The sequence below is a fragment of the Podarcis pityusensis genome (assembly GCF_964106645.2).
Source record: "Podarcis pityusensis genome assembly, chromosome: 2".
In the NCBI taxonomy this organism is placed as follows: Eukaryota; Metazoa; Chordata; class Lepidosauria; order Squamata; family Lacertidae; genus Podarcis; species Podarcis pityusensis.
In genome coordinates this window covers 50,599,968-50,625,597 of record NC_138029.1, presented here as the reverse complement: position 1 = coordinate 50,625,597, position 25,630 = coordinate 50,599,968, and the positions used below count along the sequence as shown (strand labels likewise).

The following is a 25,630-nucleotide window of genomic DNA, read 5'->3' as shown; positions in this document are numbered from 1 at the left end:
TAGACCCTTACACCTCTCAATCCACTTTTACTCATCGCCTTCAATTTCTTCCATGCTTCTCCTTTCACATTTATTTATACTTTATCCCATCCCCAATGGCCCGTGGTAAGTAATACATTGGTTTGAATTAAATTGGAAAGTGAGATGCTTATAACTCAGATAACTAATTTGTTGTTGTTTCTATTTGCATCTTAAAAAGAAGGTAGAATTTTTTTTAGTGGATTTTTAAAAAGATTAAAAAAGTTCAACAGATTAAACAGGCCCCATTACTTCTTTTTCTTCAAGTATTTCTGTACCACTTAATATTTAGAATTTCTAAGCTACAGTTGAAAGATAAGAGGGCTCTGTCAGTCACCAGTTTCTAGCTCCTCCTATCCAGTCACATCTTTTGTTGCTGCTACAACCACAACGTTTGACTACTTGGACCATGCCTAATATGAATCTGTTAATATTAGTCAGGGATTCATCACCACAAAAAGGAGGCATATTACTCCATGCTAAGGGTGACTTTTTGCCAGAGACTTTTTGCTGGAGATTCAATCACCATATAAATACCGAGCTTCATTATAAAAGGCAGTTGCTTATCACACCCATTTATCCAAGTCTTGTTAACCAGATACACAGTGCAAAGATCAAGAATGTAATTCATGTTTGTCCTGCTTTCACAGAAGCATTCTTGAGTCTGCTTTTGAAGAACTTTCTGGGTGTTCACTGAAACTACCACCCTATCACAAAGATTTCACAACACTACGTGCCGTTTCAGCATGTAGGGACTACTGCAAATAATGTATATATGTGCAAAACATGCCCACCCACTCTTTCGTCTTTCCTTATATAGCTGTATATACACATTGGTTAGCCAGTCTTAGGGATTTATTAAGAGAAACACACTAATGTGCGATAGACTCTTCAAGACTATGAAATTTGCAGCTGCCTTTGTACTTCTTGCTCTGATCCTGTGCTGCTTCTCAGGTGCGTAACCTACTACCCAGTGGATCCCTGTTCATTCTGTATGCTCATATGTCCAAGGGTACCATTTTCTCTCACGTTTACTCAAACTTGCAGATGCTCCTGCATGCAAGTATCAAAACCATGGAAACAGAGGGTCTTGGGTTGTGTGAACCTGTGTATGTTTGGGTCTCTGTATGCAGGCACTGTGCAAATGTTATGGAGGACAGAAATGAGGTCTGCAAGTGAGAGCCTGATCAGTCCCTTGGCATATGTCCATGTGAACACCTGAACAAGGACTGAAGTAAAATCTGAATGCTGCGGCAAGTAACGGCTCACCAGAGAGGAACTTCCTAAATCCTTTTGCAGGAAAATGTATAACTGAAATATTAATGTACAACTGGCCTAAATATTTATTTGTACATATGTTTGGTTATTTCCCTAAAATCTGCACAGATGTGATCTGTAGACACCACATTCTTTTCCTGTTTTTCTGATATGCAATGAGAATCAATAGCTCTTGGGTAGTACAATCCAGACACAGTTATGATTGCCAGTTAAACAGGTCAACTGGAGGCACTGTGAGTTATTTTTTTATTTTTTAAAACTTATATACAGCTCGGTTATGAGGGGGAAAGCCTCAAAGTGGTTTACAAAAAGAATAAAGCAGTGAAATTATCAGTAAAAACAGGTAAAAATAATTAATTAAAACATTTAGAAAATAATTAAAATTGACAATAAGTTAAAACCTTGCTTAAAGCGCATGGCAGCATTTGACATGTCTGCACTGGCTTGCCTAAACAAAAATGTTTTTAACAGGTGCCAAAAAGAGTGAAGTGAAGTCAGTACTGCCTGATATCAATAGGCAGGGAGTTTCAAACTGTGGGTGCCACCACACTGAAAGATCAATTTCTTACAAATGTGGAACAAGTATTATGTGGCACCTGTAAAAGTGCCAGTTCCACTGATCAAAGCAATCTAGGGGTCATATATGGGGTAGGGCGACCTTGTAGGTAAACTAGTCCCAAGATGTTAAAGACTTTATACAGTGGTACCTCAGGTTACAAACACTTCAGGTTACAAACTCTGCTAACCTGGAAGTAGCACCTCGGGTTAAGAACTTTACCTCAGGATTAGAACAGAAATCACGTGCTGGCGGTGCGGCGGCAGCAGGAGGCCCCATTAGCTAAAGTGGTACCTCAGGTTAAGAATGGTTTCAGGTTAAGAACGGACCTCTGGAACAAATTAAGTTCGTAACCAGAGGTACCACTGTATACTAATCGTAGCACCTTGAACTTAGCCCAGTAGCAAGTTGGCAACCAGTGGTTGTCTCACTCCCGTCAGCAATCATGCTGCAGAATTCTGCACTAACCACAGCTTCTGGATCAAGATCAAAGGAAGCTTCACAGCAGCACATACGGCGAGGATTAGAGCCTTGACATACTGCCCACAATTTCATTGTGTGAATAAATATGAAAGCCCACAATATTAACAGCTTTAAAAAATGGGATATTGTGTCCAAAAATGTCACATCAGTAAATTATAGATTGGGGATTTGATTTTACAAGTCTAGTTTTTCTAAAGCAAAATGAAACATTAATTTAATGTATCTCTTATATTTTATCTTCTTTTCATTTGAGGATTATTATTATTTTCTAATTCTAGGTTCCACTGCTAAAGAGACAAAGGTGAGTTCATTTTATTTACTCTTTGTCTTATTTGAGGAGAAACTGTTGAAATCCCATTTAGTTAGGAGCAAATTGCCTAATCTCTCCTCCTCCAAACTTTACTGGACCAACATTGCATTCTTCACTTGCTAATTTTCATATGGACTTTTAAAGAACAATCCTAAGCGTGTTTACGCAGCAGCAAATACCACTGAGTTCAACGGAATTAACCTCCTAGTAATTCTGTCCAGGATCGAAGCATTAAAATGTGCCCCCTCTCCCCAAAATACACACAATAAATTGCAATTTTTTTGTCAGTTCTTGCATATGATCCACATTTTTATGAGTAAAATATTGCAATCCAAAATGTATTTCAAACATTTGGTTTGATTGTTCATCAGTTTAATGTACAAGGTGAATATTTCTTATGACAGCACCCCATCATGTGGCAAGAGATGGTACTTATAATATCAGCTGTTGAAGTACTTTGTGGTTTTTCCTCTCTTTCTGGTGTGGTAAATACCAGAAATCACCAGCTGAGGGCATATTTATTTTTAATTTTTTTAAAAAAATCTATATTTATTTATTTTAAAATCTATATTCCCACCTGCTGAGAGATTTTTCATTTATTTGTAATATTTGTGTCATCCTCTTTTCAGGAGTTCAGAGTGCCATTATAGCTGTGTTGGTACAATGAGGTGAAGTAAGTTAGGCTAAGAAAGGAGCAGATAACCCTTTCAGCCCAAAGGCCTTGGGAACCTTCCAAGGACTACGTACATGCCTGTGGTGCTTGGAGCATTAATACAGATTTTACAGTAGGCTAGTTTCTACACACACTGAGACATAGCTCTCTATCCTCCATCCAGGCAAGCAAGTGGCATTATAAGCATTCAGTGACACATTCTGGCCGGGGGGGGGGGCACTTGAGGAGGGTGCAAAGCAAGGTGTGGATGCAGATAGGGAGCGGCCTACAGACAGTGCCATGGACCACATAGGCCTGGAGAACCACTTTTGGCCCATGGGCTTGAGGTTCCCCAGCCCTAGTTTAAGCAATAAGCTCTCTTTAGGCATTCTGAATTTGTATCTGTGGAAGCATGAGATTAACTCAGCCAGCTCCTCCTCCGAACCTACCCATGTTGGTTCTTCAGTGTTCCCAGTTGTAGGGAACCTGATCACTCCATGTAAGAAGGTTGGGAGTCCTATGTGACAGGGATGGCTTGCATGGGTCATGTCCCTGCTCCATTTTGTAATGGCCTGGTGCTCTGAAGAAAAGTGTAGGTTGAGGTGTGGGCAGTCACTATCACCATAATTTTCCCAGGGTGCCCCTGGGCCTGGACACAGAGGCCAGAAGATTTCTGAAGGAATTCAGATGATGTCTATTTCTGCAGGTGCTTTATAGGTTTACGCCCTGGGCTGTCTGTCAGAACCCATCTTCACAGTTTCCTTCCTTGACAGTGTCATTCCCTAGTAAGCTCATAGAGGTGGGACAAGGGGACATCAGTGAATGAGACAGAGACATTAGCATCAGCCATAAGATGCTACACCTAATTAATATTGTCTTTTTAATTTTCAGAGAACCTGCATCATAAATCCAAAGGAAGATTATTTTGTGTGCCCACCAGTTGAGTCATTTGTTTGTGGCTCAGATGGCAAAACATACAAGAATACATGTTTTCTTGGCAAAGCTATGAGGTGAGGTTGCAGTTAATCAGCAAGCAGTAATGTTTTTTAACACTACCTGGCCATGTCTCTGAAAGTTAACACCTGATAATTTCAGCCCTTCCAAGTGTCCCTATTTTCCAGGGACATCCCTGATTTAGAGAAGCCTCCCCAGTCCCATTTTTCCTTAGAATGTCCCTATTTTCATTGGCGAAATACTGAGCCGTCTGAAGTTTTTTTATGTTTAATGTTTTGTTATGTTTTAATATATGTTGGAAGCTGCCCAAAGTGACTGGAGCAACCCAGTAAGATGTGTGGGGTATAAATAGTAAAATTATCATTATGGAATGGGATGTCCCTATTTTCATTGGAGAAATGTTGGAGGGTATGTAATTTATATTCTGGAGCATTTTGGCTTATCATGTAACAAGCTTTAAAAGAGCTAGGTTCTAGGTTTGGAAACAATACCACAAAGTCACAGATTCCAGTGGTCAGTTTCCAGACTAGCTGAGATTTCATTCCATAAAAAGAAAGAAAATAGATGGGTCTAAAGAGGAACTAAAGGAATTTTATTTTACTGCACTCTCAAAAGAAGGGCTGTTCAGTTGTTTCTTTTCATAGAAACCAAATTGTCATAGTATGTTGACACTGTTAAAATACCGTGATAACAGTTGCTGAAGTTCACATATGCCATTTTTTTTCTGATAAGAGGATGTTTTTTGTTTTTCAAGTTGATAACAAAATAGCCGCTGATTAAAATTTGTGGTACTGATGGTTATATTTGGTGCTTGCAGTGTATATGATGCAGCATGTTTTGTAAAGAAGTTACAAATACTTATGCCAGAGCCAGCTTTATGCAAGTTTATTTTTATTATGTGGGAATGGGATGTTGATGAAAGAATGCACTGTGTTCTTTACAGTTCAGGATTTGTGAGTCTGCAGATGTGCATAGTGCTCATGTACTGTAAACACAAAGGATCCAGTCTCTTTCATGTTAATCATTATCCAGCAAAACAGCTGCAACTGAACACAGAATTAGGCACTGTTTGAGCCCAGTGTTCGATTGTGGTCAATAATGGTTTGTTCTTCCAGAGCTTCTCAGTGATGCTTTTCTGTTTAACACTGATTTCTTTTCTAGAGCTTCTTGTGGGAAAGTGAGATACAGACACCCTGGCCCATGTATTGACAGAAAAAGTACTGCATGAAAATATCGCTTTTGGTTGTGCTAATTCTACCTGATCTTGCATGCCGGATATTGAGAATGCTGCAGTTCCACAACCTACTTGTTCATTAAACAAAAGTCAAGACATCTGTAGTTGCTTCCTGCTTTTGCTTTTCCCATCCCAGTGGCAGAGCCTCATGGTAACTGGCAGGCAGCCCATTTATTGCAGGAATGGAATTAGACATATACTCAGCTGGAATGGCTTCAGTGCAATAGGAACTACAATGCAGGGTATTCTGCTCTGCTCCTTCAGAGTAAACTTTTTGTTTTGGATTGCTTCTGAAGGGAAATCATGAATATCAACTCTAAGAATAATAATAATAATCGAATGTACTCTGTTATTCAATTATTTTCCAATTTGATATGTCATTACAAAGGACTCATCATTTCTATTCAGACACTCCTTAAATATCGGGTTTTTTAAAAAAAACACCAGTGTTTTTGAAAAGTTCTAAAAGCATGCATAAATACACATCTAAATTCATAATTACATAATAAATATGAACAGATATAGGAAAAATATTCTGAAAATATTGAGATGGAAATCTATTTTTTTGAGTTTATGTCCATACCAACAGTTGTTGTTGGCATCCATCTGTCTCGAGAGACAATGGAGTGTGCCTCCAGGGGTGACAACAAACCGTTGCGCTAGCCCACACTGGGCAGTGTGTATGGAAGTCCTGGGCACCAGCTTGGCTGCAGGAGTTTATTAATTATCTTGCATTTGCAATCAATGATAATTCATATCTGACTCAAACTAATTTAAATAAGAAAATAGTTGTTAAGATACAGGGCCTCTCTTCTGGGTTATACTCTGAAACAGGCATGGAGAATATTTGGCCCTCCAGATGTTGATGAACAGTGACTCCCATTATCCCTGGTTATTGGCCCTAAGGTGGATGGGAATTGTAATTCAGCAACATTTGGAGAGCCAAACGTTCCCAATCCTTGATATAGATAGATAGATAGATAGATAGATAGATAGATAGATAGACAGATAGACAGATAGACAGATAGATAGATAGATACCATAGACACAAGCAGTATGGTGGTGGTGGTGGTGGTAGAATCATGGCCTCTAGCCCTCCATTTTGCAGGGCGTAATCTCATAAGGAGCTCCATTCCGCCTTCCATGTATTGATTTGTACATGCAGAGACCATCCGGTGACCATCATCATCATTTCATTAAAAAATAGCTTGTCATTCATTCAGTTTCTTATTATTGTTCCTGGTTACATGTTTAAAAAAATCAAAAAATCAAAATGGCTGGTACAGAATAATTGAAGGCACAAATGGTTAGCACATTTTCAAAAACATAGTGGATTCTAATGGAACTCACTCTCAGTATTTCTGTAGCTGAGAAAGTATCCTTTGCATCCATTATGATGTTCAGCTGTCTTTAGGAAAGGTGCTCAATCCAGGAGGAATGTGTTGCAGTCTAAACTCTGCTCTTCCTGAGAGCCAGAAGAACTGATAAATGCACCATTCAATTTCAAAAGTTGTTTTGAATACGAATATAAAACTTGACCTAACAACCCCTCCCCCTCACACACGTAAGCAAAACTCTCTGCAGTCAACTGAAGGCAACCAGCCATGCCCTGTCCCCACCCCATATCACTCACCACCAATAAAAACTGATAAATGAATAGAAAGAGAACCTACCCACATGACGCTGACACAAAAACCTCACACATACACTATGTAAAATAATGAAAGTTTACCACCCCCCTTCTCTCCCTGCCCCGCTTTCTCTCTGCCAACCTGTCTATAGCATCAGTGTCTCACACTGAATAGAACTGATCTGTAGGAAGCAGAGATGCTGTATGTACTTTTGTAACCCAAGAAAATATTTAATAAAAACAATTTTTAAAAATAAATGATAAACAACAGTAATAATAATTTTATTAATAATAAATTAATAACAATAAATTATATTAATATTAATTGGTTTCCACAGCCAATAATAAATAGTACTTCATTAAACACATTTCTTCTGTCAATTTCTGCTTCAGTTCTTCTTACACTCGCATTGCCTAATTTTAATTCCATCTTCATGTATGTCCTGCTTGCCAGATTGCTTTCTGAAAAGTAAAATGAAACATTGAAGACAAATACCAATGTAAAAGCAGCATTCCTGCTACATGCAAATTTGATCATTCTGTGTTTTCTCTGCTCATATTATGTTCTTTCTCTTCCTTGGCTTTTAATCTGATACCTCGCAGAGGTCGTGAGAATGTTATGGCGGAACTTTCTTAACTGTGCAATCATATATACATTTGCTTATAAGCAGTGTAAGTCATGGGGAGCATGAATACGCTCCCTACTATAAAAAGAGAAAGCACATCCAGCTTGGATAGAGGGTTTTTCAAGATGGTATGACACGTTCATTTCTTTCACAGGCACCCCAATAACTTGCAGGACCAATTTGACCAACAGATACATTAGTGGGGATGAGTACAGACAGTCATTGTGCAATGATGGCTGAATTATACCACCTTCAATGTTCAGAGCAAAAGTGGAGGTGGAGAGAAACTGAAAGTTGAACCATATCCAAAACTCAGAGAAGCTGCGTTGGGGTAAGGCTCTCCCAGTACTTCCTTTCCAGAAACAAAGAGATGGCTGCTACCTCCAACTCTGCCTTTCCCTAATTTGAAGGGAGAAAACCACAACAAAGGAGGGGTATTGTCTGCCAATGCTCAAAAAAAGGGAAAACTTCAGGTTCAGGGGCTGAATGAAGTCTTCCAGTTCTCTCTATCTTGCTGTTCTCTGTAACTTAACAGAAGTGCTTTTGCCTAATTGGAATGTGTCCTTGAATTGTGAAAATGGCTATTGTTTCCTGCCTGAAGGATGGAGGCATATGTGTGTATAGAAACCTCTGGCTTTTGTGTGATGCAGCCTACTCTCCAAAGGTAGGAATCACATCCATTGCTTCTCCCACTTTTCCTTATGGCCAAGCCCACCACTTGCATGTGGCCCCAGGAAGGGTCTGTAAAAGTTCTTTACTTCTGGTCTAGGATAGTAGGGCACTGGAAACTTTAGCCATTTGGAAGGCTTTGAAACAGGAGGACATGGGATAATGATAATGCAGGTGTGGATGCCTAAACCAACATCCTTCTTACACAAACACCCATACATATCAAAATAGCAAGCCCAAACATGGCCTCAGTGTGGCTCTGTATGTGTTCCCATCATAAATCAGGAGGAATTATTTGCCTTGATGAAAGAGGCAACATTAAGAGAATAAGTGTGGGGAGGTAGGCTTCCATGGAGCAGACAAGGTTTTGTTACAAGGTTAACTGAACTAAACTTTTGTACACATCTGAGCTTCTCCAGGCCTCATATAAGTTCAGATTTCCTTATCAATGTAAAGTATATACCACAAGCTTTGAATTAAATGCAGATAAGAGCCCCAAAGATACATCCTTATAACTACCAACAACTTCAGTCACTGAAATCAATTGTGTATTCAACCAGATACCTGCAAGGCTCAGACCAGTCGCTCCAAGCTGAATTTCTGTTATAGTGATCCCTGGAACGGATATAAATTGTTCCACGATGGAACAATCTGTTGTGGCAGCTTAAGGAGTTTCCATCTTGAAGCTGCATAGCATTGTCAACCTCACAATTCTGAGAAGAAAAGCACAGCCCACTTTAGTGAACTAGAAAGGATCCCCAAAGGAGAAGGCAAACATGTGTGCCTATAGTTTGCAGGCAGGAACTGAACATGGATAGTCAGTGATACAATGTGCCACCAGATTCCTATCCTCCTCCAAGCAAACATATACAGTGGTACCTCAGGTTACATACGCTTCAGGTTACATACGCTTCAGGTTACATATGCTTCAGGTTACAGACTTCGCTAACCCAGAAATAGTGCTTCAGGTTAAGAACATTGCTTCAGGATGAGAACAGAAATCGTGCAATGGCAGTGCAGCAGCAGCAGGAGGCCCCATTAGCTAAAGTGGTGCTTCAGGTTAAGAACAGTTTCAGGTTAAGAACGGACCTCCGGAACGAATTAAGTACTTAACCTGAGGTACCACTGTATTTAGTCTACCTGTGGCCTTCCAGATGTTGATGGACTACAACTTCCATCATCTGTGAACATTGACCATGCTGATATGACTGATGGAAGGACCACAGACTTTCCACCCTCGCTATAAACTGAGAATGTGGATAGTTGGTGAGGTTCAGCAGCATAGCATCCCCAATCGCTGCCAGGGGAGGGCTGACAAGTGCTGGGGGTGCACGCCCATGTGGGGGGAATGTGTGGAGTGTGCCAGGAGAGCACACACTGGGGGAGCATTCACCCACTGGAGCCCGCCGCTTCCATATTGCAGCGGGCTCGCAGTGTTGGACCACTATTGCTAGATCCCATTGTTGGAGAAATCAGCAGTAAGGGAGGGTGAAATATCTTTAGACTGTGTGCTGTGCTGTGATGCAATGTTCCTCTGAATATACAGCTGTGGATAAACAAAAAAGAAGGAACAGCAACTTCCTTGTTTGTGAGCATCCTGATTGCATCTGGATGAACAGTGCTGGAAGGCAAATAAAAAGTAAGACTGAATGGATCTGGGTGCCTAATACAGCAAGAATGTAAATATGTCTGTGATAGCCTATAAGACCACCAAGTTCATTTATATCCTCATTCTCTCAGTTCCTCAGTTTATAGCTTCAGTTGTTTCGTTCCATGATAGAATGTGGGTTGAACATTAAAGTTTGATGGGGAGGGGGGTTATTGGGTTGTTGTTTTTATTTCAATTATGTATTTTGTGGTTTTATATTTTGATTTTGTTCTGTGAACCGCCCTAAGACCTCCAGCTATAGGGCGGTATATAAATTTCAAAAATAATAACAATAAAAGGAAAAACACCAATTACCCAGTCTCTCCGTGGATGCTGAACCATCTTGATTTGGTATGTCAGCCTGTAGTAACTAGCTGGAGTGCTCCAGGTTTTGGGTGGTGTCCAAGTCAATAGGCTGTTCTCCGTTTGGCACTCAACAGCATCAGGCTTTACTGAAAGAGGTAATGAAATCAGCATAATTTTTAACTGTATAATACTGCTAAAATGATGGCTTTATGCCTCCACCAGTATCCTTATCATTTATTATTTGGATGAGTTCTGAGGCTCCAGACATGTTAAGGCTGGAGTGTGTGTGCGTGTGCACATACGTGTACTGTATATTTGTTATCTGTTTGCTACCTTGGCCACCAAAGAAGCAGAAACTAAGAAACTCCCAAAATCTGTAAGTGCAATTATAACCTCTAACAATGCTGTGAAATGGGCAAATGAAATGAGGTCTTGCCTGTTAATGCCTAGGAATGTATTGCTTAGCAGAAGGGCCTGCTATCCAGGGAAAGCTATCTGACTACATCTTGTCCCTTCATTTAAGGTAGCAGTATCATTGGTTGACCACCAAAAGCTTCCATTGCTTTTAAGGGTTGCAGGACAAGTGAGGAAATCTATTTATTTATTTGTTACATTGATATTGTAATAGATCATTGTAATAGACCATGCTGTGAGATCTGGACTCCTTCCATGCAGACTGAACATTCAAATACAGTATGTGAATAAATCATATTTCTTAAAGCTACGAAAGTCTCTGCAACGTCTTCAGTTCTCCAAAGGAGCGCAAACCCTGGATGAGTGCCTGGAAGCCCCTGGAATCTTGCTACCACTTGGAGAGTGGGGGCGACACCCAACTTTTTTTGTCTCAGGTGACCACTGCTGGCTAATGGCAGTGGCTAATGGCAGTCTAACAGCCTTCCTCATATGGATATTAAATTTGATTTTGACAGTACTGTGAAGTCAAGTGAAAACACATGGGGAATGTGCTCATCTGCATCCGTCAATGTTCATTCAAGTTCCAGACTTTTCCCAGCTCTGGAATAGGACTATGCAGTAGTGACTGTTTTTAGTGGTTATAGGTGGAAGACAAGGCTTTTGAGCATTGCCTGAGTGCTCCCTCATGAGCTGAGGTCTAGATTTAGTGCATAAATACAAATGTTTCAAAAGGGAACCATAGGAATCAGAAAAACACACCACTATTTTGTTTTTCTAACCGCAGCAATAAAGGACTGTAGCTGGAGAAATGGCCCCTAACTGCTTTAATGAGGAAGATTAACTTACTGTTTTTTCTTCTCCTTTCTTATGCTAGGCACTATCATAGGAACAGAAGTATAGAATTGGAAATAGGGGGCCATTATGAGATCACATTCTCACTGATAAACTAGTCTAGAGAATGGACCTAAATTTAGTCCAATACTCTATCACTACTCAATAATCTCTACTGAAATTGTTTCAGGATACTTTGGTCAAGATTTTTAAAGTCAAATTTAAAAGTACTTAATTTTACTTAACGGTGGCTTCTGAGTCTTTTATATGTTTTATGTGTTTAATATGTCTGGATTACCAATGTTTTATGGATGTTTTCTTTTCCTGTTAAAAAATGATTTTTATTGTCTAAATTATGCCAATAAACACTTAATGAATGAATGTTGGATGCAAACTATATGCATATGCTTGAGGAATTCTCTAACCACACTGTGCACCACTACCGTCTTACAATTAACTTACAACAATGTAACCATTAGAACAGTATACTAATTAGCGGTAATAATACGGAAGCTATGAATAGCCTACATAATTACGGTTGGCAAACCTTTCTTTAGTGATTCATCTATTCCTTTCAAGCTCAAGCGGCAGTGCAGATTAAAAACTACTAATAGGTTAATGAGGTCAAGAATTATTTGTTTTTGCATTTCCTTGTTTCTTTATTGGATTTGGGTGTGCCTTACTCCCTGGCATCTAACAGAGGTGGGGTTTGGCCTCTCAATAATCATTAGAAAAGATCAGAATCACCACACCAAATGACTCAAGTACGTTGTAGAGCAAGTGATGTGCCTGACATTTTATACCCTTTTAACCACTATTACTATATGAACAAAAGTGATGGTGAAAGTTTTATAAGGAATCAACTAATGGATTCAGTATGTGAATAAAGGTACGGTATGTTAGTAAGCCCTTCCAGATGTAGAAACGATTGCTCAAATTAGGTTGTTTAGCACTTTATGTGGAATCTCTAAATTTGGATATCTATTTATTTATTCCCATGTCATTATTCATGGTGGATTGTTCTTATTTCAAAATACTACTAAACCCCCACCCTGCTTTTTAAATTGATTTGGAGATGAGAGTCCTTTTATCAGGATGCAATTCAATGCTGATTCATGGAAAAACCCATCCTGCCTTCTAGCGCCAAAACACCATGTGCTACAGATGAAGGATTATATATTACTGTGGGCTAGATGCAGAGTAAATTAATTGAATTTAGGTCCCATTGAAATCAATACAGCATGTGAATCATGACAGTGAAGTTCTAATAATTTCGGTGGGAACTAAGTTCAAATATGTTGCTCTGGATCCAGCCCAATTTCTTTGACGGTGATTTATTCACCACCACTACTACCCCCATTCCAAACCTTTTTGCATAACTTACAAATATCTTTGATGAAGAAGTTGTGAGTATGTTCTTCATATTCAAATCCATGGAAAACCTCTAGAGCAATCCCAATTTCTTCATACTCCTCAGTGGATGGGCAGGGAATTCCTTTTCTGCAGGAAGCAGTGTACATTCCTGCCTCTGGTCCGACAGGATCATCACAGACTGCATTTCCTGATGTGACTCTGAATTCAAAACAGAGATGGAATTGAATGGGTAGTTCCTCCCAAATTTAGAAAAATGACTTTGTAACTCTATTTCCCAACCTTAGCAGCAATAACACATTAATGCAGGGCAGGTATTCAGAAAATATTTCCTCAGAGGGATAGCCAATTTAATATACGGCAAGAAAGAGTATTCTGGCACTTCAAAAACTAATAGGTCAGATTTATTGCGTCATCAGTTTTCATGGACTAGGGCCTATTTGTATAAAGTATGTCATCATTTAGAAGGAACTACGCTGTGCCAGAAACCAAGATGCTGACTGTCCTCATATCCTTTCAAGGAACACAACTGACAACATCAGCCATACCACTATTAGCTCATTCACCTTCTCATCCTCTAAGAGGAGATATACTGGCAATAGGAAGTTCTTTGTGGGTGGTCGCATCATCTACCATCTGCCAACAATTTCCATCTTCAATTCAGTGTCTCTACACCACAAATGGGAAGCCTTTGGCCCTCTAAACATTGCTAAACTCCCATTGGTTCTGACAAGCACAGCTCTGACAAGCATGAACAGTCTGGGGATGATGTGAGTTGTAGCTCAGTGACATCTGGAGGACCAAAGGCACCCCATCCCTGCTCTATGCCCTAAAGCAACATTTGGAGAGCTAGAAGTGTCCCATTCCTGCTGTAAAGAATACATAACTGCATATCTGACATCAGAAATGGCAACTTTCAGAAGCTGGCAAGAAAACCTTTCAATTGCCCAGAACATTCTGAGAGTTTCACTGCTATTCAGCAACAGAAGAGCAATGGCATAGAAATTCATAATATCTGGTTTGCCATGTCAATTTCTTTGACTCACAATGTACTAATAATCTATTTTAGGGTGAGCTCCCTTGCTGGTGAAAATGGTCTTCCACTTGCAGTTTAAATCAAAGTTATTATGAGCTCATTTTGCACCTGTGTCCTCTGCATTCCTTAGACTATTTGCTCATAAAGGCAGCTGCTGTGTTGGTGGCTATAACATGAATGAATTGGGAGAACACCCTCACCTACATCAGAACAATAATGGGTACACTATATAAATGGCACCTGTATAAAAGTAAATCATGCTTAGTGTTTTTGGTGGAATTTTAGTGTCTTGGAATTGCTTGCTCACATTTTCAGCAGGTTTGATTCTATTAAGTTGGGACTTAATTGGAACCAGAGATTTATCTCTGATTACAGTTGTTAACACAACAAAGCTAGGAAGATACTCGGTTCTGAATAGCCACTGTACATACTTGAGCTTTGAATTGATATCCCATAGAGATGGTATACCTTGTGTTTTGTAGTCTTTTGGTCCCACTAGTCACAATTCTCTATAGTATACTGAGGCTAAGATTTTGTGTATATGATAGCAGCCTCTAACTCACAAATGTAAATGCTTATTACACAATAAACTTTAAGGTTAGTCTTTAAGGTGCCACAAGGCTCACTGTTTCAGAAAATCATTGCTATTGCAAAATGTTTTTAGCTTATTATCTTCCAATCAAATTAAGTCCCCCCCCCCAATACTTCCTCTAAAGCAATTAGCCACTTGCGATCATTTACCAGATTTCTCACTCTCATTGAAATATCTAGGAGAAGAGATTTGGAAATAAAAGGAAGCCCTGTGAGGTTCTAAGCACAACTTCCTAACTCAGAAGTTATTGTAAAATAATATCCCAAGAAGCACCAAGACACTGAAAATGGTATTTTCTCTATCCTATAGATCTATTTAATTAATGGGTGAGTAATTTCACCACATTGGCACTCTCTGCCACAAAAGCTTCACCCTATTCTCTATGAAATGTTGCTTGAAACAATGGGGGAGAGGGAGAACAGTATCTTACTTAATTGTAAAGTTCAAATTTGAATTCTGCTCGAGTGGTTTCCAAAAGCACTTGAAGTCCCCAGAGTAATTGTTTGCTGTACATTTGAAATAGGGTCTGTTGCTTTCTTCTAGAATGAAACAAAGAATTAACACATCTAAGAGCAGCAAAACAGACAACACATTTTAGAGCATGCCATACATACACAAAGTTTCAAAAGCAGCATTCATTTAAGTGAGATGGGGATGGGAAATGATGGGAAAACAGGTCCTGGTAGCTACTCATGGCTACTATATTAATAACCAGTTTTTACTGATAAAGTGACAGGACCAAAATAAATTTTAAAAGGTACTTTACACAAAAAACCTGAGCCTATCTATCTGTAATTTAGCAAGTTTCTTATCTAAAGGTATTTCTTTCATATGTGCTATTTTCATACAAATTGGCCATGAGACAAAGAGGAAGATTAAATGATTTTTTAAAAAATTGCCTCTAAATTTCCTTAAAATTAAATGTATATATCAAAATCCAAAGGTGCCCAGCACACACACACACACTCAATCTATTTGCATGCAATCTAGGGTTGCCATATTTCAGAAAGTAAAAAAACTATACTTCCAACAAGGGCATCCCAAGTGCTCTGAATCAAAGCATGCTGCCTTTTGAAGCACCAAATCAGGATCCAAACTGGATCTTGTGGTTGGAGGGCATACCTAGTATCATGCTGCTTAGCTGCCTGTTCAATGATATACAATAGTCAACAATGGCAGAATCATTTTTCTTATTCTTTTTGCACCTTGCTTCTTACATAGCAGTACTGATGGGTGTTCTGTGTATAATTAAAATAGATTGCGCACAGGCTTACCTTTGAAAGGACTGAGAATTGACTCAGCTACTTCACCGTTGTCATTTTTCTTCTTAATATACACAGTACTGTAACTTAAAATAACATCTGTGGTGTTGCTCCTACAAACGTATTTGCCAGCATCTGGGTATCCCCGGATGGTTTTTTCCAAACTCTTGCCATTTCCTTCCAATTTCATATTTTTCACCCAATAAACCAATGCATTTGGCTCCTTAGATGTATTGCAGGTGAGCATTATTTTCTCAGGTAGTGCTGTGGCTTCCACAAAGTGCACTGAATATTGCAAAAAGGAAAAGTGGAAAGGAAAGAATGGTGAGCCCAACAGAAAGGTACCGTCCTCCTGGAAAATACTAATAAATCAACTTCATTTTTAGATTTACTGATATAATTGAAAGACTTAAATGGAAACTTAGACCAAAAGAAGCACATACATATGAAGAGGTGGTTTTCTTTTAAGACAGTGATGGCCAAACTTGACCCGCCAGATGTTTTGGGACTACAATCCCCATCATCCCTGACCACTGGTCCTGTTAGCTAGGGATGATGGGAGTTGTAGTCTAAAAACAGCTGGAGGGCCAAGTTTGTCCATCACTGCTTTAAGTGGTCCATCTGAATCAGTGAATGGAAGGAAGCTGCTTCAGAGGAATTTCATGAGGTTGTGCTGATGGGTGTCTAGTTGGATTAGCATATTTCTGGCCAATGAGAATACTTCGCATGGATGTCAACCACCATTTTTAGCCCACATTGCTTTTCAGAATTTTTTTAAAAAAACATTTGGCAAGGTGTTACAGACAACCAGCTTACTAAGTACTGAAGTGCAAAATGTGTTAAATTGCAGCTTGGAAAATGTCCATCTGAATACCCACCCCCTTTGTGGCATACAATTCAAATTCCATGGTTTGTTTGCACGTATTGTCTTTACAAAACACAAGTACTGTAAATTACTTTCACAGACACTTAGCTGTAGAATCTTCCACAGCAATGGTGTTCATTCCGTGTGAGGAAACTACTGCTGTATGTCTGGGGAATAAAACAGGGCGAGTTTCCACTCTTCCTTGCCACTATACACCTTGGCTCCTGGGAAAAGGCAGCCAGGGTACCTTGATGCTGTGTACATTCCCAAGTCGCAACTCAGAAATCCCCTCTTGCATATTTAAATTTGTCTCCCAGTCAGGAGAGGAGACAGCCACTACTTTTCTTCATTTATTTCATCAATCCTCCTTATCCACCTGCTGTAACAAGCAAGGAGTCAAGGTGCATTTCACAGACAGACCACTTTTTTTTTTCATCCATTCTGCTACACCATATTGCTACGGATTGCAAGCTGATGTGTGGTAAAAATTGTCTTACTACTTGGTGATCAGAACTACATGTTACTTGAGCAAACATGGGTTCCCAACACTGATTTTGCCTAATTATGGGAATTCATATTACCTTAGAAGATGAGTATCTGGAAATATAGAAATTACAGTGAATGGCATTTTAGGTTTCATTTCTCTGGGAAACAATGTGGATTCAAACATGCTGCATTGCAATGCAAATAATACTTTTGGAAACCAATTTGTCTATTTTGCAGGATGAATAAACATGAACAAATGTTTATTATACCCTTGATATCTTGTTCAGGTTTTCCCCTCCTTTCATTTTGTGTGTGAACTGGCTACTCAGACTCTCTGAGGTTTGCTGCTGGTATAGAGTCTGCTATGAGCCTTTCTGTTCTCTGATTGAAATGGACTGACACTTTTGGTTTCACAGAGAACTGTGAATAGAGAATTGAGTAGTTTTGATATCAGCTCTTACATGAGACTTGCAGAAACTTCCAGGGCTATCTCATATAGTTTTGTAGAAGATCAGCAACTGTACTCCTAGTATTTAGGTAAGGTAAACGGCGTCTCCGTGCGCTGCTCTGGTTCGCCAGAAGCGGCTTAGTCATGCTGGCCACATGACCCGGAAGCTGTACGCCGGCTCCCTCGGCCAATAAAGCGAGATGAGCGCCGCAACCCCAGAGTCAGTCACAACTGGACCTAATGGTCAGGGGTCCCTTTACCTTTACCTTTACTTATGGTTAGGGTTAGTATATGTATGGAGAGAAGGGTCAGTTTATTTCATTTCCACGTTATGGACCAGTTTTGCTCCATTTTTGTGTGGACTAAAAAATGCATGTAAATTGTATGCATTCTGTACACATTTTACATACATTCTCCCCCTAAAACATTTCCCCCTTTGCTTTTCTGTGTAGTTCTCCATGAAATACACTTTCTGAACACATTTCCCCCATAATTTTTTACACATATTTTTGAGCTGAATCTGCACAATAAAACCTGGAGAAGTGAGTAATCAGATGGATAGCTGTGTTGTGGTCTGGGGCTGATGAATCAGCTTGTTTTACACTTCCCAAGGGCAATCTCTGAAGCCTCTTTCCAGAGGTCTTCCAATCTTTAATCACTGTCTGCTGCAGCTGATAAGCCACGATGCAAATCCAGAACACGCCACGGTGCCTTGGATTCTGGTTATACAGTTCAAAAATGCTAGTTCAGCTTGCTGATACAGATTACTCACTATTGTTTATTTCTTCTGTTTTTCCTTCTGAATGAATAATCAGGCCCAGGACAGAAATTAGAATGAGCAAAAGGCATGCCATCTGTGAATGAAAGGAACATAAAAAGTTATATAAGGAAAGGAGTAATGAATGACTGGTTATTGCACTTGTAAAGGACGCAACATAAGTGGCCTAGATATTTGTAAACTATGGCTTGTGAAAATTCATGGCTTTATTTATTTGAGGCATTCCCTCAACTTCATTGGCTGACTCAACTGAGCAGAATACCGTTTTTTAATGTAATGCTGAAGTGCCTGCTTATATTGAAACACAAGTGTAAATGAATTTACGCACAAAAATGCACTAGACGCAGGTTAAAATTCAGTCTAAAACAAGATGTCTGGGTGATCTGCATAGTGTAAATGAATTTATGCACAAAAATGCACTAGATGTAGGCTTAGGATAAAATTCGGTCTAAAACGGGATGATCTGCATAAAATACACCGATGTGCTAAATAGTATTTTATCCAATTTATCATAAAAATTACTTCTTGTTCAGTTCTGCAAACAGTACTTTGAATAAGTGCTTTAAAATAAAGCTTTTAAAAAGTTGCATTGTAAGCGGCATCTGTAAATAAAAATAGAAAAATTTATTGATTAATGAAGATGTGTTTTAAAAGACTATTTAGGGAATTTCCAAGACAATGGATAAACCAATTCCATTTAGGATGCTGCTGGATTAGGGTGCCCATCAGCTTACATTCAAGTGTTTATAGACTGCACATAGAGACTTCTATATTAGCCAAACACATAGCATGGAATTCACAGTCACACTAATATAATCATTTCATCAGTGTAAGCATTTTTACTTACTACCAGATGGAACTATCTCCCCTCTCCTCTCCCTCCACACAGTGCTCTTTTTATATAACAAGGTTTAATAATATATATAACAAACCATTATGTTTTTTTACTAGTTACTTAGCTGGAACAGCGTATGTAGCATAAGTGAAAGCATCTCCAACAAAATAATATCTGTTTTGTTAGCCACTTATTTACATAGATAAATAGCCTGTCAGATTACCTGAGTGTGCCTTCTTGAAGTTACAAAATGTTAAGGAACGTGAGCCACAAACAGCTTCTCAAATGTGCTTCACTGTAACAGTGCAGCATTCTGGATCACTTCTATACTTCCCTGATGTATTTAAATCATAAGGCTATCACTGACAGTTTTAATAGATACACAGAGAAAAATGTATTGGTTTTAAACAATTAAAATATCTCCTAGACCAATATCCTTAGGGTTGTTCTATTACTTTTGCAATATTTTACACTACCAGCATCACCTTGAATGTACCTGTTAATACAGAGTCATAAAGTGCAAGAAAAACAAAATGCATCCTTACCTTTTCAACTGTAACCAGCTGTCATGAAGTGGTGTGTGGCTACTGTGAATCCAAATCTATGAATGAAGCCAAGAGTTGCTTGCCTTTTATATGTTTAAATCCTGAAACCAGAGAACTTGCTTAACCACAGTGCCACATAAAAACAAACACGTGGACTCACTTCCTGTTTTAGAAGCAATACAATTTAATTGCTGAAGAAACCACAGAGTAAAAGTTGGGACTCACAAGTAATCACTGAAGAGGAAATTGGATTATTTGATGGACATTTATGCTGTGCACAGGAAATTCCTTTCCTACTTCATTCTCTTGCAGACTTCAAAAACACAATCAGAAGAAACATTAGCGTGACCTCATTGGAAATCCAGAATATATTATGAATAAGAGAAATAGAAAACAGTGAATATACTACTATGCAATAGATAAGGAATTTTCTGGCTCAGGATAAAAGCAAGAGGAAATAAAACTCAAATATAGAATACATTATGTCATTTGCAAATCTTTTTTCCCCTTTTGCAATCAGAAATTATCTATTGTATCCAGGATAATGTGAAAACATTTAAAGTATGTAACATGTTAATTTCTGAAGAACAATGTGAATGACTAAATGTTGATGTGGCACTATATTTAGCACTGATAATTTGAATACAACTTGTATAAGCACAGAAGGCAAAGCCTTTTCATGGGAAAAGCATAGCTTGAACTTTCCTGGCCATATTTGGTTCTCTGTGCTGACTTATAGGAATAGGAGTCTTTCCCAGCCTTACGTGCAAATGCCAGGGATTGATAACGCCACCCACCTCCCTACATATTGGCATTGCCCTTGAGGTAAGTGGGCACATGATTCATCAGACCAACCCTTCCATTAGGTAGAGTGACGTATGTGCCTCAGGTAGCAGATCCTGGGTGTGGGAGCAGAAGCAAGCAGCTGGAGAGAGCTCTCTCTGTGTGCCATGTAGGCTGCCCTACATCCTTCAAGTTCTCCTGCTACCTCCTGTCCCATTACCAGTGAACTATAGTTCCGCTAGCAGTCCAGTTGACTTCTGTACATGGAATTGGGGGAACAGGGGAGTGCTTTCACTTTCAGCAGCAACATATTTTGTCCCAGCCCTGGCTGGACTACTGGTGAATCACTGTCTTGTGGCTACACATAATGAGGAAAATAATGGTTTGCTTCAGCCATAAATAGCTGAAAATATGCAACAATATGACCTGAGAGGAACTGGGAAGTAAAGATTTAATCATGAAATAAGATTATTATTTTTAAAGAGTTACATCATGGGTCATAGCACAGCAAGCCAGTGATCCCCAAGGGGGTGTATATTTGGTAAGAAAGACATGAAGCCTACTTGGAATTGAAAGGGCCACAACCAGTGCTTTTTTCTGGGGGGATGAGGGGGTACGCATACCCCTAGACATTTTGTGAATCTAAGTTTGGCCTCATTGAAGGGCAGTATGTCAATATGAATAGGAAAATGAGAGCACCCCCAATTTTTTTTTTAGAAAAAAAGCACTGGCCACAACTTTATTAACTACAGTGGTACCTCAGGTTAAGTACTTAATTGGTTCCGGAGGTCTGTACTTAACCTGAAACTGTTCTTAACCTGAAGCACCACTTTAGGTAATGGGGCCTCCTGCTACTGCCACGCCACCGGAGCCCGATTTCTGTTCTCATCCTGAAGCAAAGTTCTTAACCTGAAGCACTATTTCTGGGTTAGCAGAATCTGTAACCTGAAGCGTATGTAACCTGAGGTACCACTGTACAGGTGTAGATTGGATTTTGCATAGGCATTGGGCATGTGTCCAGTCAGCCTGGTTGCTGGCTGATATCTCCATCAGGGTCAATCCTGGTGAGAGTGTGCCCCCATTGGTGCAGATGTGATGGGGAAATCCCACCAGGACACCATTCAGGGATGTTCCATGGCCTGGCAGCCCCCATCTTTGTGTAGAAGGGAAAATGAATGGATTTGAGACGCTTGGTCTGAAGATAGGGAAAATATTGCTTAGCGGAAGGAGGAACAGTTGGATGTCATCCTGGAATGAATACTTTGAATATATTTTTTGTATGCAGCTGGCTGACAGAGAATTGGAAGGCCTTTTATTTCTTTTTCTTCTTTTTCTCTGAGAGAAAAAGTGTGGTGTAGTGGTTAAGAGCGGTAGTCTCGTAATCTGGGGAACCGGGTTCGCGTCTCCGGTCCTCCACATGCAGCTGCTGGGTGACCTTGGGCCAGTCACACTTCTTTGAAGTCTCTCAGCCCCACTCACCTCACAGAGTGTTTGTTGTGGGGGAGGAAGGGAAAGGAGAATGTTAGCCGTTTTGAGACTCCTGAAGGGGAGTGAAAGGTGGGATATCAAATCCAAACTCCTCCTCCTCTTCTTCTTCTTCTTCTTCTTCTTCTTCTTCTTCTTCTTCTTCTCTCATTCATTCATTATTTTTATCCTCCTCTTTCTTCTTCTTTCTTTTCTTTTCTTTTTGTCATTTTTAGTGTCCTCTACTCTAAGTCACTATTGGTATTATACACATATGAAGGTAATGGTTGGTTGGTGAAGGATCCTGAGTGAGAGGCTGGGAAGAGCAGATCTCCCAGGGTGGTAGGATGAGAGAATAAAGGAGAACTTCCAGGTGAGAGCTGGGAGGGTCCCCACTTTCTGTGTGAGACAAGAGTTAAGAGCTACTTTTGAGAGAGGACTTGGCATTTTCCTTTTCCTTTTCCTTTTCCTCTTTCTGTTTTCGTTTAGATTGGTTTGCTTTTTATTGTACTGTATTATGAAAAAGCTCCAATAAAAAAATAAGACTGAGGGGAAGCTTACACAATTTGTGGATTATGACCTCATATATACATATATAGGCTTTGTTCTGGTTGTTATTACAGCACATAACAATGCATTTCCTACTTGTAGATGAATTCAGAGTCAGCCTCGTATATCCTTTGGCTTCTTTGTGAGAGTGGAACTTCCTGGATTCTTAGAAAGTTTGTTGTGATCCATAGGGTGGATTTTCCACCCATATATGAAAGCATAGGTCTTATTAAGATCTCCATGTGAGAGGCTAGTTTTCCACTGTGACATCACAAATTTTTACAGGGAAATTTGGAGGACAGCAGACAAAACCTCAATTTTATCCTGCTTCCTTATGACATTGTCAAACCTAGTCAAAGCATAACTGGCTTCACATTTCAATGGCATTAAGAACTGTTTTACAAACCATGCAAGCTTTGTTACATCAGCCTCCCACAATTAGGAAAATTTGTCAGCTGTTCCCTTTTCGACTAAAAATAATGACGTTCATTGGGAAATTATATTAGCTCTCCTGGAGTTCTGAACTGTGTTAATAATTCTAATACTGGATAAAGAGATAGAAAGAGAAGTTTCTGGCTGAAGGAGGAAATGGAACTATTTCATAGTTAAACAAAATTAATAATAATAATAATCCAACAGCTAATTATTAGCTGTGACAACTACTGTATAAGGAACAAGAGAAGCATACTTACGTTTTTATATTGTAATTTTATCTTGTGAACTGCCCTGTGACCTGTGGGTACAGGGCACTATATAAATTCTAATAATAAGAATAAGAGTCTCTGTTTGGCAGTTTTAAGGTAAAGGTAAAGGGACCCCTGACCATTAGGTCCAGTCGTGACCGACTCTGGGGTTGCGGCGCTCATTTCGCTTTATTGGCCGAGGGAGCCGGCGTACAGCTTCCGGGTCATGTGGCCAGCATGACTAAGCCACTTCTGGCGAATCAGAGCAGCGCACGGAAATGCCGTTTACCTTCCCGCCGGAACTTTGACATGCTTTCAAACTGCTAGGTTGGCAGGAGCAGGGACCGAGCAACGGGAGCTCACTCCGTCGCGGGGATTCGAACTGTCGACCTTCTGATCGGCAAGCCCTAGGCTCTGTGGTTTAACCCACAGCGCCACCCGCGTCCCTACTTGGCAGTTTTACAAGGATGCTATTATATACATGGTGAAAGCACCTTCACAACATGGATCAAGACCTAAATGTGAGGAAGGAAGTATATTTTTGGGGGGAGATTCAGAAGCTTCCCAGATTCACAGGAGTACATGAAACTGAGGAAACTGTTTACAGTGGTACCACTAGTTAAGAAACTTAATTCGGTCCGGAGATCCGTTCTTAACCTGAAACTGTTCTTAATTAGAGGCATGCTTTTGCTAATGGGGCCTCTTGCTACCGCTGCGCCGCCAGCACACAATTTCCGTTCTCATCCTGGGGCAAAGTTCTCAACTCGAGGTAACTCTTCTAGGTTAGCGGAGTTTGTAACCTGAAGCATTTGTAACCTGAGGTGTTTGTAACTCAAGGTACCACTGTATATGATATCTTGCCCACTCTTTACCACAAAGTCCCTGAATGGGTTACCACAATATCATATAAAACAAGATAAAACCACTATAAAACAAGCAAAACTGGTCCAAACGGAAGAAGAAGAAGGGTTTGGATTTGATATCCCGCTTTATCACTCCCCTTCAGGAGTCTCAAAGCAGCTAACATTCTCCTTTCCCTTCCTCCCCCACAACAAACACTCTGTGAGGTGAGTGGGGCTGAGAGACTTCAGAGAAGTGTGACTAGCCCAAGGTCACCCAGCAGCTGCTTGTGGAGGAGCAGAGACGCGGACCTGGTTCCCCAGATTACGAGACTACCGCTCTTAACCACTACACTACACTGGCTCAGGATAGGACAGTGTCTGACTTTTAGAAAACCTCTGAAGGCAGCCCTGTATAGGGAAGTTTTTAATGTTTGATGTTTTACTGTGGTTTTATAAATTGTTGGCAGCCGCCCCGAGTGGCTGCAGCAACCTATTCAGATGGGTGGTATATAAAGAATAAATTATGATGATGCAAGTTATTGAGTGTCCATGACAACAACTGGATGTCTGATTTTAACCGATGTCTGATTTTAACCAAGGTGGGGGAAAGAAGTGTGGCTTGTATGTATGTATGTATGTATGTATGCAATAAATTCTGCTGCTAACAGGAAGTATTTTTTAGTAATCCATCATACAATCAAGTTTCTCCAGAAAAAGTTCTGACTGTAACTTGGGATTCTCTGTCTACGCAACCTGAATTCTACTACACTGGTGGCATCTCTGAAAACAGCTGGAGGAGTGATGGTAAAAGGACCCTCTCATCTTTGAGGGGGGGACGTTCTTGTCCCTCACCAGGTGATTTTCCTCTCAGGGAACAGGGTAGCAAATGGTGGAGGATGGAAGTGTGATTAGAATTAAATCAAGCACAGCTTCACGTAGTAGGCTTGCTTTCCACCTTGCTGAGAAGGGGCTTTTGCTTGGCTCAGATTCTGGTGACACCTCTAATTTCTTGCCCTGGAGAGGGGATTGGTGTGTGGCAGGCTTCCACTCCCTCATCAAAAGCAAACCTCCAGCTTATCCTGCCCATTCTTGACCCTAAATCTGTACAGCAAGAGTGAGGAAAGTGGTTGTGGTGGTTTTCCATGTTCTTCTGTCCTAGGGGTGTCTCAACCATCTGCTGTAGTTCAGCCACAGATTCAACATGCAGAAGTTTTCACGTTAAAGACCTTAGGCGATGGGTAGGTGAAATATACTCAGAGTCGCAAAGTGATTTCATGCTCTTTATTCAGCTCATAGTGGTGAGGAGGAATGAATAAATGTCCCCTCACAGTATCTGCTTTATATACATTATTTACACAATGGGCTGCACATGATTGGCTAATTCTGGAATTCTACTGTAAGCCAATCAGGTTGTGGATTCACTTCTATCTGGAGCAGGATTGGGTGGTTCCTGCCAACCAATCATACTGCTGCATTGTTCTA

General features: G+C 39.9%; 2 protein-coding genes across 2 annotated transcripts in view; one reads left to right on the top strand and one right to left on the bottom strand.

The window, feature by feature from the left end:
- Nucleotides 1-837: 837 nt before the first annotated feature.
- Nucleotides 838-5,524, top strand: LOC308467882 (serine protease inhibitor Kazal-type 6-like). The gene is made up of 4 exons (XM_080989541.1): nucleotides 838-972; nucleotides 2,614-2,636; nucleotides 4,189-4,307; nucleotides 5,413-5,524. Exons 1-4 carry the CDS (start codon nucleotides 894-896, stop codon nucleotides 5,477-5,479), a joined length of 288 nt encoding a protein of 95 aa, XP_080845667.1. The 5' UTR covers nucleotides 838-893; the 3' UTR covers nucleotides 5,480-5,524.
- Nucleotides 5,525-7,472: 1,948 nt separating this feature from the next.
- Nucleotides 7,473-25,630, bottom strand: part of LOC308471341 (interleukin-12 subunit beta-like) — a 34,947-nt gene continuing 16,789 nt past the window's right edge. The window contains exons 2-8 of the mRNA XM_080995293.1: nucleotides 18,442-18,523; nucleotides 15,883-16,155; nucleotides 15,039-15,147; nucleotides 12,994-13,181; nucleotides 10,374-10,510; nucleotides 8,975-9,123; nucleotides 7,473-7,577 (exon numbers count right to left, since the gene is read on the bottom strand). Coding sequence (XP_080851419.1) covers nucleotides 7,505-7,577; nucleotides 8,975-9,123; nucleotides 10,374-10,510; nucleotides 12,994-13,181; nucleotides 15,039-15,147; nucleotides 15,883-16,155; nucleotides 18,442-18,523 — 1,011 coding nt within the window. The 3' untranslated portion in view covers nucleotides 7,473-7,504. The remainder of the gene's footprint in view (nucleotides 7,578-8,974; nucleotides 9,124-10,373; nucleotides 10,511-12,993; nucleotides 13,182-15,038; nucleotides 15,148-15,882; nucleotides 16,156-18,441; nucleotides 18,524-25,630) is intronic.

Bases quoted from the DNA above. Each gene is read 5' to 3' on its own strand.
- LOC308467882 (XM_080989541.1), top strand. From the start codon at position 894: ATGTGCGATAGACTCTTCAAGACTATGAAATTTGCAGCTGCCTTTGTA. The intron at 2,637-4,188 runs GTGAGTTCATTT...TTTAATTTTCAG, and splicing joins CCACTGCTAAAGAGACAAAG to AGAACCTGCATCATAAATCC. The intron at 4,308-5,412 runs GTGAGGTTGCAG...TTTCTTTTCTAG, and splicing joins TTTCTTGGCAAAGCTATGAG to AGCTTCTTGTGGGAAAGTGA.